At 64.6% G+C, this 10,169-nt stretch overlaps 2 protein-coding genes across 2 annotated transcripts; both read right to left on the bottom strand.

Annotated features, from left to right (window-relative positions):
- Positions 1-633: 633 nt before the first annotated feature.
- On the bottom strand, positions 634-4,011 carry MNEG_7745 (Casein kinase I isoform delta; the record flags this gene model as incomplete). Its single annotated transcript, XM_014043782.1, has 11 exons — positions 634-703; positions 905-1,093; positions 1,329-1,433; positions 1,685-1,723; positions 2,049-2,260; positions 2,458-2,538; positions 2,681-2,776; positions 2,956-3,104; positions 3,427-3,496; positions 3,667-3,737; positions 3,960-4,011. 11 exons carry the CDS (start codon positions 4,009-4,011, stop codon positions 634-636), a joined length of 1,134 nt encoding a protein of 377 aa, XP_013899236.1.
- Positions 4,012-5,775: 1,764 nt separating this feature from the next.
- On the bottom strand, positions 5,776-10,047 carry MNEG_7744 (hypothetical protein; the record flags this gene model as incomplete). The annotated part of the gene is made up of 13 exons (XM_014043781.1): positions 5,776-5,953; positions 6,205-6,329; positions 6,534-6,623; positions 6,874-6,975; positions 7,181-7,306; positions 7,572-7,673; positions 7,889-7,966; positions 8,216-8,256; positions 8,421-8,489; positions 8,641-8,685; positions 9,000-9,107; positions 9,475-9,605; positions 10,040-10,047. The coding sequence occupies 13 exons, from the start codon at positions 10,045-10,047 to the stop codon at positions 5,776-5,778; spliced, it is 1,203 nt and encodes a 400-aa protein (XP_013899235.1).
- Between the last annotated feature and the right edge of the window lie 122 nt (positions 10,048-10,169).

Raw genomic sequence — 10,169 nt, 5'->3', positions numbered from 1 at the left:
CACCAAGAGGGATGGGGGGGGGGGGGCAGGAGGGGGGCGCCGCAAAACAGGGGGCGCCGCGTCACTTGGGAGTCATGCAGGGTGTGCTCATGGGCCAGGCGTGCCACGGGCGGCGCCGCCCCCAGTGCCCACAGGCGCACGTGCATCTGTTGTGCGCGGGGGATGTGCTGCAGTGCAGCGGGGGTGGCGCAACACCCCAGCCTAGGACTCTGCCCTCCGCTCTTGCCTAGGCGCAGCGGGCCCGGCAACCATCGCACGGGCAAAACGGATGGGTACAGTGCGGTTGCGGCGAGCAGGCGGGGAGGCCCACGTGGCTGCGCAGGCAGACCGCAACCCCCCAGGTACGCGGCCTGGCGTCCTAAGACAAAGCAGGCTCCGCCCGAGGATCTAGGTGGAAGGGGGTGAGACGGGAAGGCGGCCGCCGCTGACCCCGTCTGAGCAAGTGGACGCAGCGGGCCCGCCTCGCCGCTGGCGCGTTGTCTGTCATGCTGTGTGGCCCCAGCTGGATGGCTGTGACGCCCCACGCTGCGGTCCAGCGGGAAAGCGGGCTTCACGGTCCAAATCAGACGGGGCAAGCCCGCCTCCCCGCCATGCGGCCCGCCCCTGAAAGGGGAGGCCTGTTGCAGCGCCGCATCAGTACCGGGCCGGCGCCGCGCCGTACTGCGCCGCCGGCTGTGCCGCGGGCGCGCCGCCGCCCAGCAGCCTGCGTCGGTGGGACAGGAATATGGGGGAGAGCGACAATGGGCCGCGAGCCACGCTTGTTCGGGCGTGTGGGGCAACTCTGGCTTCCAAGTCGCTGTACTCACGCGTCCGGTTGCTGCACACAGACCCTTGGCGATAAGCAAACGAGGTCGGCTGCAGCTACATGCGGTCAGGATGCATGTTATCCTAATGAGCAGCCCACCTGCGCCGCGAGTCGCCCTTGAGCCCGTCCTCCCCGCCCGCCGCCGCGCCGGCGGCGGCGGCCTGCTGCTGCTGCTGCTGCTCCCCCGCGTCCTCCTCCCCCTGCGCGCCCGCCTGCTGCTGCGGCGCGGGGCCCGCGATGGGGCGCGAGCCCGAGGCGCCCTGCTGGTGCTGGTGCTTAAGGATCGTCCTGCGGCACAGCGACGCCAGAGGTCGGGGGAAGGGTCAGCTGCAGGCGGCCCGGGCCGCATAGGAGAGGTCCAAAACTTCTGTCGGGCCACAGATCAGTTGCCTTAGGTTGGTTGTTTGGCTCTTGTGCCTCTCTCCAAACCAAAGCACTACTTTTCCTGGCACGTCTGTAGCCCAACCCCTCCCCATTGGACGACCATGCCCTTCAATGGCAACACGACCGCCGCCCCCCCCACCAGTCAAACACATAGTCCCAGTGGTAACCGTCGCGCGCAAAGAGGTCCCTGAACAGCTTGCGCAGGTAGGAGTAGTCCGGCTTGTCGTCAAAGCGCAGGGAGCGGCTGCGGCGGCGAAAGCGGGGTTGGGGAGGGACCGCATGGGGGGATCGTCAGTCAGATGCGACAGGACTCGATTGGGTCATGGCTGCAGCAGGCATGAATGCGCTGGGGGCTATTATGCAACGGGTGGCAGCACAGCGCAATTGGGCTCGGAACCCGCTTCGGTCTGTCGAGGCGCCGCGACGGCGAGCTGAGAAGGCGCGGCTCAGACAGCGAGCTGAGCACTGCAATGGCAGCGCCGCCAACCCAGGGACCTGTATTGGAAGAAGCTGATAAACTCAGAAGGGTAGCCTCTGTTGAGTAGGAGGTGAGGCAGGGCGGGGCGTGGCGGTGGGAGTCAGGGGGGCTTGCGGCTGGAGCAGATAAGGGGTTAAGGTGCAGTCCAGGGGTTGACGGGGTCAAGGGCAGGCAAGGTGAGCATGTGGGGTAAATTGCAGTTGCGTCTCACCATATTTACACAACAGCCTCGCGTCACACGACGCGTTCAAGCTCGCCCCATTATGCACAGTGCCTTTTCCTCTCGGTCTCATGCGGCCCCGTGCACGCACCGGATCACCCGCTGAACCCCCTTCATCCACCCTCCCACGTCGCACCCCCTGTCCCGCCCCTCCAGCCCACCTGCACAGCACGTCGATGGGCGTGGACAGCTTCTTCTCGCTGATCTTCTCGTACTTCTGCCGCTTGGTCGCCGCCTTGAGGCCCTGCCAGGGCAGGCTGCCCCGCAGGAAGTACATCAGCACGTACCCCAGGCTCTCCATGTCGTCGCGGCGCGACTGCTCAATGCCCAGGTGCGTGTTGATGCTCGCGTAGCGCGCCGTGCCAGTCAGGTTCTGGGGGGGGGGGGCGACATTTGACGTGTGGATGTGTTGCAGTGTGGGCGACGTTTGATATGTGTGCACTGCCAATGTTTGTGTGAGTGTGTGTTGGCGGGCTGACCGCATGACAGGTTTGAGAGCCGGACATCCGGCAACCTGCAGGCAGGCCTGGCCAGGCGGGGCCACACCCACGACGCCGCGACCGGGCGCACCTTGTTCTCGCGGTACGGGATGTGGATGTGGCTCTTTGGGTCGCGGTACTTCTTGGCCAGGCCGAAATCGATGATGTGGACCTAAGGTTGGGGGTCAGCGCGGTGTGGAGGGCAGCCAAATCAACACAGGGGCCTCGCCGCTCGACGTTGACAGTGCTCAGCGGCAGGGCTGCGACACCGCCCACAACCAAGATGTGGGCGCGTGCGTGGGCCCAAGTGTCACCTGGTTTGCCTTCTTGCCGAGGCCCATGAGGAAGTTGTCCGGCTTGATGTCGCGGTGGATGAAGCTGCGCGCATGCACAAACTCCACGCGCGACAGCTGCAAATGTTGCAGGGGAGGGGAGGGGCAAGCGAGGCGGCCGTTCAGGCAGGGCGGCAAAGACCAGAGTGCGCCCGCATCTGCTGCCGCCTGTGCAAACAGCCGCTCGCACGCAGTGCCCCGGTTGATCCCGGGTAGTTAGCCAGGGCGGCCGTGTGATCAACAGCTGCGTGGCGCACCAGCTGGTCGGCCAGCATGAGCACGGTCTTGAGGCTAAACTTCCTGTTGCAGAAGTTGAAGAGGTCCTCCAGGCTGGGCCCCAGCAGGTCGATCACCATCACGTTGTAGTCGCCCTCCACTCCGTACCACCGCACGTTGGGGATGCCGACTGTGTGTGAGCAAGGGAAAGAGAGGGAGAGGTGAAGTGTGTGGGTGTGAGTCCGTGCGTGCGTGCATGCCTGTGCATACGTGTGTGTGCCTGTGCACGCGTGTGTGTGCAAAAAGGACGGTGTTTGAGAGAGTGCAGAATATGTGAGTGCACACAGACGTGGACCCGTGCGTTTGCTTGCGCAGCAAAGTGCCCTGTCTCATGCCCATATGCCTCCCTGCAGGCCCTCCGGACTTGTTGCATCCTGCTCGCGCCCATGCCTCGCCCGCGGCAGCCCCACAGCAGCGACCTGGCCCCAAGGTGCGGCGCCGCGCGGGCCCACCTCCTCCCTGGAGGATCTTGTAAAGCTTGGACTCATACAGCAACTGCGGGTGCTTGGTCTTCACGCTCTCCTGCGGGTAGGCGGGCACGCATGCACGTGCGCCTGAGCGTGCAAGTCTACCGCCGAGCACGGCCCAGCCAACATGTTGGTGCGTCTGCCAGATCACACTCGCGGTGTCAGGGCGCAGAGAGACGGCCTTGATCAACACCAGGCAGTCCGGGGCTGCAGGGCCCAGCTCACCAGCTTGATGGCCACCTCCTCGCCGGTCTGGATGTTGGTGCCCAGGTAGATGTCACCAAACGAACCGCCGCCTGGACAGGGGGTCGCATGAACAAGGTGTGTTCGAGGACGCAGAAGCAGCGCGCGGGCCCACGCCAGCAGCAGGCGCGCGCCACGCCGCTCGGCACGCGAAGCAGGCTGTTCTGCTGCCCGCAGCTGTACCGTGGCCGCTGCCGTCGCCGCCCGGTCCCTCTGCTGGCGCGCCTGCCCAGGCCTCCCCCCATCCCGCACCCACAGGCACGGCCTCTGCGCACCGATTTTGCGCCCCAGCCGGTACCGCCCGCCGATCCGAATGTCTAATGCCATTGTTGCAGAGCTGCAGCCCCTGCTTGCCAGAAAATCTTTACGTCAGCCCGAGGTGGTCTGACTGCGGGCGGGGGGCGCAGGCGCGCGCGCAGCAGTGCCGCGCCAGCAGCACAGTTGATGTTAGCACCCTGCCGGACCGCAGCGGCCGTGGCTGGAAAATCGTCGTGCCAACAAAGTCCATCGCGAAAGCTGTTCTTGCAGTGTCCCCTGGATGCGTGGACAGCAGGTTGGCCCAGCCTAGGGTGCACCGCCAGCGCAGCATGAGCGCTGCAAGCCGACCTCGCCCGCTGCCATGCTCACCGGCACCCGCACGATCGGCAGCCGGGGCTTGTGACCAGCCTCAGAACGCTTGGCCTGATCCCCTCTACCGTTCTGCGCGAGGGCAAGGTGCAAAGCGAGCCGAGCTGTGCAGCTAATGCACGCGAGCCAATGGGCCCAGACTCCGCTGCTCCCGCGTGGACGGCAGCAAGCTGGTCTATCAGCATCACCTGCCTTCAAGACACTGTCCACGATCCCTGCGACGAGAGGAAAGAGGTGCAGGGGAAGGTCAAGCCCGTTCCCTCGCCTCAGACAGCTGCAGAGCTCCCACAGTCTGCAAGCATGATAACATACGCTGTACAGAGCTCGAACCGAAGCCAGGCACCCTCACAGCGCCGGGAGACGCGATATTCTCACCCTGGGCGCCTGGGGCCCGCGCAGCACCACGCTTATAGTCTTCGATGGACCTTGTCTAAGAATATGACCTCGATCACGCGCAGAGCCACCTCAGAGTCCAGGCTGTCCCTGGAGTCTGATGTGTGTGCTGCAATGGCTGCCTGATCGCTGTGTCATGAGCATCGACAATTCATATCGCTGCAGAGCCGAGCGTCGAGATCATCTAGAATCGAGCGGCTCAGTGCCCGCTATCGAGCGTAGAGAAGCTGGCGGGCAGGTGTGTGGCAGTTGAGCGTCCTTGTCAGAAGGGTCGATGCAGGCACCCTGAGAAACTGTGTGCATGTGTGGCACTGCCAAGAGGGACCTTGGCTGTAACATCGCAGGTGTGTGCAATCCGCATACACCAGTTTCATGGCACGGGTGGGACTGGCGCTTGAGAGATGATGGCAGTGCACGTCATCACTCATCAGTGTCAACGCTCAACAGGCATGAAGCCAGGCGTATGGGACAACGTGCCGTACCTTGGGAGGCTTGCTTGATTCGCCCGAGCACACTTTCACTTGAGACAAATCGGAGGGGTGAAGATGCGATTACATGCCATTGCGCAGGGAAGGCACACAAGAGGGGACAGGCAGACACATGGCCGTCCAATCACATGGCCCGACTGCAGAGTACAACATGTGCGTGAGGGGCAACGGCGCCCAGTTCAGGCGCAGCCCAGGTCTTTGCAAGGCTTTCAGTGCAAGTGTAAGGCTTCGACGGGGCGTGCAGCATGGTAGATGACACGGCCCCCATTCGAGCACAGGAAGTGCAGCTTTTCAGGTGGTGACCGAAACAAAGCGACAGCTCCAAACGAAATGAAGGCTGCTAGCAAGGAAATAATCGGCACGGCGTGCGCGGGGGGTATGAATGGCGCCACTGGGCTGGTGACCACGAGTCAGCGGGCTCCCACAACAATGGGCCAAGCAGCAGGCCGGCACGCCCACATCACTGCTCCGTGCCCACTCGAGCGGTCCGGGCCGTTCCTCATCTTACTGCAGAAACCCCTCGCGCCCGCGGCCCGACCCGGTGGCCAGGCGGCCGCGCGGCCGCGCGTGGTCATGCCCGCCGTCACGCCGCCGGGGAGATCGTGTGTATCTTGAGGCGGTTGTCGTAGAGGCTGAGGCTGTCGGGAGAAATGTTCTCCCGCAGCAGCCCCAAGAACTCGGCGCGCGAGATGCGGCCGTCCCCGTTGGCGTCCGCCTCACGCAGCATGCGCTTGGCCTCCGACACGCGCTCGACATCGTCCCTGCGCACGCACAAGTGTGTGTGTGTGTGTGTGGGGGGGGGGGGAGTGCAGGCGCGGCAGCAGGGTGGAAGAAGAGGTCGCGGCTGCCTGGAGGCCGCACGTTTTCGCGCCTGAGGTCAACGGGGACCCCGTGCCGCCATGAGGCTCGTCACATGGCGCAACCACAGCCGTCCAAACGTGCACCTGAGCAGGCGGCAGCACCAGCGACACCCCCTCCCCACCCTGCCGCCACACCCCGCCCCCCAGCGCACCCCTGCAGGAAGTCCTCTGGCATGCGGTCCAGGAGCTCCTCCAGCTCTATGAAGCCGTCACCATCCACGTCCAGCCGCGAGAAGGCAGAATCCACGTACTCCTGCCACTCAGCCGTCTGCATGATCTGGAGGGGCAGGAAGTTCAAAGGGGGGTGCCATATTGCAGAGTCAGAGGCAGGCGGCATGCATGTGTTGCGCATCGCACATCGAAGCCGGGGCAGGCGGAAGCGCAGGAGGACGCGGAGAAGCTGCCGCTGACTGCGGTCGGGGGAGGGGGCCACGCGAAACCCGACAACCCTGCAGCGAGCCCCCCTGAGGCGGGCCCTCACCACGCCCCAGTCGATGAGGGCCGCCACGAACTCGTCGCCCTCCACGTGGCCGGTGTTGTCCATGTCCAGGCGGCTCATCAGCTGCCGCACCTGCTCGGCGTGTTTCGGAGGGGCATGTTTCGAGGCACGCAGCAGCGGGGCTGTTGCTTCAGCGCCTGGCTAGTGAGGGGCCGCGAGCGCCGCCACTCCGCACGAGCTGCAATTGGGGCCGGCCGACTCGAGCTTTGCGAGCAGGGGGAGAGAGCAAGCGCAGCTCCACGAGCGCTGCACTGGCCTGCCCCTTAGGCCCTCCTGAGTAGCGCCATTTGACCCGTGCAACGCAAGGGTTTGCCGCCCTCACCTCCGACTCGTTGACGTTGTACCCCTGCCTCTGCAGGCCGGTGGCCAGCTCGTCAAAGCTGATAGAGCCGCTGGAGTCGACGTCGTACTCGGCAAACAGCTCCTGGGGGGTTACACACAAGAGAGGGCATGCGTGTGGTGTGAGCATGGGCGGTGGTAATAACAGGAGGGGTGCTGCGCAATTGGCAAGGCTTTGTGGGGTTGGTGCAGGACAGGAGCGCAGGAGAGTGCACGCCTGCTGACCGGTGTGACGGCACGGTCTCAACAACATGACGGCTCGCATGAGCGGGCTGCCCGCGGCCTCCCACCTGCATGGCCGACGCGAGCGAGGGCGTCCTGCCCTTGTGGCGCATCTCCTCGGTGATCATGCGCAGCACGAGCTGCTTCAGGTGGCCGTAGGTCGCAAAGCGCTGCAGCCGGGCCACGACGCTGCCCTGCGTTGAGGGTTTGATGGGTGGTTTAGGAGCGGTGGGCTATGAGCTGTCATCGACCCACGCAGGGCTCACAGTAAAGCCTGTAAGGGCACGGACAACACTTGACATCATATTTTGGGGGAAGGGGGGAAGCAGCTGCGGGCCCATGCGCCTGGTGGTGTTCAGCCCGACCTGGGGTCCCAAGGGCTGCAGCAGTGGCTGCTCCTGTGCGATCGAGGCGTTGAAGCTCGCTGACGTCACCGTCCTTGCACGCGACCCCGCGCACCTTGAGCGGCACGTCGCTGGCCAGGCCGTCGTCCGCCAGCCAGGGGTCCTCCAGCGCCTCGCTGGCGCTGGGCCGCAGCTGGGGGTTGCGCTGCAGCAGGCGCTGCGCAACAGGGTGCGGAGTAGGGCACAAGAGGTTCGCGGGATCAGGCGCTCAAACGCCCGGGTCGCAGGAATGATGTATGGCCGGGCAGCAAGCTGGGTGGCTTGCCGGCGCCGCGCCGAGCAAGCGCGCGCATGCCTCCATAGGCCGTGTGACACAGGGCAAGCGACGCGCGTCCCGCACGCCCTTTCCTATTAGTCACACGAGTCGCGCACCTCCAGGAAGTTGCGCGCCGGCCTCGAGAGGACCTGCAGCTCTGCCGCCTCCCAGTTGATCTCCTGGGACAATACAGCCTGGAGGGGGGTGTGGGTTTGCGAGGGAGAAGAATGCCGGGAATGCGAGAGCCTTGGACTCTGGGCGCTTCAGCTGACAAAGGGGTGCACTGCAGAGTCGGGAGACTCAGGGCGGAGCTTGTCGTGCGGCAATCCACGTAAGACCGCCAGGTCGGGGCTGGCGCTCTTACACACGACGTGGGCGGCGGGGCCAGGGCGCCCACTCGTGCACAGTGTGTTCATGCGTGCAAGCGCACAGAGGGGCCCCACCTTCCACACATCACTAAGGGTCTCGTTGCGGACATCCTCCCCTGAGAGGCAAGGGGGTTGATCGAATTGGTGGGGCGGCAGCTTGAGCCATGGGGTGTGGGGTAGCCGCCCGGGCACGCGCGCGTGCGCATATGCGGTCAACCGGCGAAGCGGCTTGCCACGTGGCGCGCGCGTGATGAGCGTTGCACAAGGGGCTGGTGCTCACAGAAGGGGAAGCGGCCGGTGAGCAGTTGGTAGGCCATCATGCCGACGGACCAGATGTCACACTTCTCGTCTGCGGCGGATTGTGCAGGGCGGGAACGTGAGGGGTGGCTAGACTCAGCACAAACCGACCGCAAGCGGAGGCAAGTCGGCGCCAACAAGTCTATGAATGGTGGACTACCGCAGCCCCAACACTCGTGGTGCACCCCCTGGCGCAGCCTCACCGTAGCACTGCATCACCAGCTCTGGCGACATGTAGGCCGGAGTGCCTGTGAGGGTGGAGAGATGTGTTGTGGAACCAACAGCCCAAACCTCGGCGGCACGTGGTGCGCATGGTGGGCAGTGCAACAACAGGCACTCGCTCAGAATCAGGTGCCCAACAACAGTCCGACCCCAGCCAGCTCTAACAGCGGCCTAGAGGAGAAACTGCGCCTGGGCACCCACACGCACGCATGCGCGTGCATGCGGCACATGCATGCGAACGCGTGCACGCAAACAACAGCGCGCGCACACACATGCACACACGCACACACTCAGCCTCACTTATACACACACTCTCTCCGCCCCACACACACACACACACCTGAGCGGCTGGTGAGCTTGGCCTCCTCTGTGCTGTGGCGGATGGACAGCCCAAAGTCAGTGGCCTTGAGGGGCGAGTCCTCGTCCTTCGACAGGAACAGGAAGTTGTCTGCGGGGCGGTTCCGAGGCGGGGGTGTGGGGTGCTCAGAGGCTGTCATGATGAGAGTATCATCAAGGAAGAGCAGCGGGCGGCACGTTTTGATGTGACAGGGAGGGGAAGGGGTTCGGCAGCCTGCCCTTCAGGGGGACCTTTGCAGCTGGCCGTTGAACGCAAGCTGCAACATGTCAGTCGGGCGTTGGGGCTTTTGCCTGCATTTCCCCTGCCCTCACGCGCTGGCACCACATCTACTAGCTGTTGGATCCCCTCCAGGACCCCATCACATCCATATACAGGCGCAGAAACAGGCGCGCAACACAGGCGCTCAAATAGGGCGCGCAAAACAGCAGGCACAAAACAAGCGCACAGGCGCGCGCACCGGGCTTGACGTCGCGGTACACGATGCCCTTGGCGTGGCACTGTGCGATGAAGCGCAGGATGGAGCGCACCAGCCCCGCGATGTAGCGCTCGCTGTACGCGCGCGACTCCACGCGCTCCAGGAGGGCGCCGCTGCGGGGCGGGGAAGGTCACGCACAGGGGCACGCACAAGCGTGTGTGTGTGTGCATTTGCATGTGTGCATCTGTGTACATATGTACATGTGTGTGTGCGTGTGTGTGTGTGTGTGTGTGTGTGTGTGTGTGTGTGCATTTGCATGTGTGCGTGTGTGCATCTGTGCGCATGTGCGCATGTGTGCATGTGCGCATGTGTGTGTGCGTGTGTGCGTCTGTGTGCATTTGCATGTGTGCGTTTGTTTGAGGGGGGGTGAGGCGCTTGGACTTCACAAGGCAGCGCCCTCGCACCCAGCGCAGGGCTGCGCGCCCCCGAAGCAGGATAGCGCGCGAGCGCTGCACCAAGCAACCAAGTCTGCCCGCGTCCCTGCCTACTCTCAACTCCCATTTTCAAGTCGGCGCTGCTTGTCCTTGCCTCTTCGCTGCTTGTCAACCCAGCCATTTTCAATCCACGCTGCAGGCGGCCTGATCGCATGCAATTGCGGCATGCACGGTCCCACCAGCCACCCTCCCCCCCACACCACGCCTCCCGTCGGCAGCCCGTCACCCACCGCCCTCCAATGC

This window comes from Monoraphidium neglectum, assembly GCF_000611645.1.
Source record: "Monoraphidium neglectum strain SAG 48.87 unplaced genomic scaffold scaffold01402, whole genome shotgun sequence".
Taxonomy (NCBI): domain Eukaryota; kingdom Viridiplantae; phylum Chlorophyta; class Chlorophyceae; order Sphaeropleales; family Selenastraceae; genus Monoraphidium; species Monoraphidium neglectum.
The sequence above is the reverse complement of the archived record's forward strand: the minus strand, read 5'-3'. Positions and strand labels throughout refer to the sequence as shown.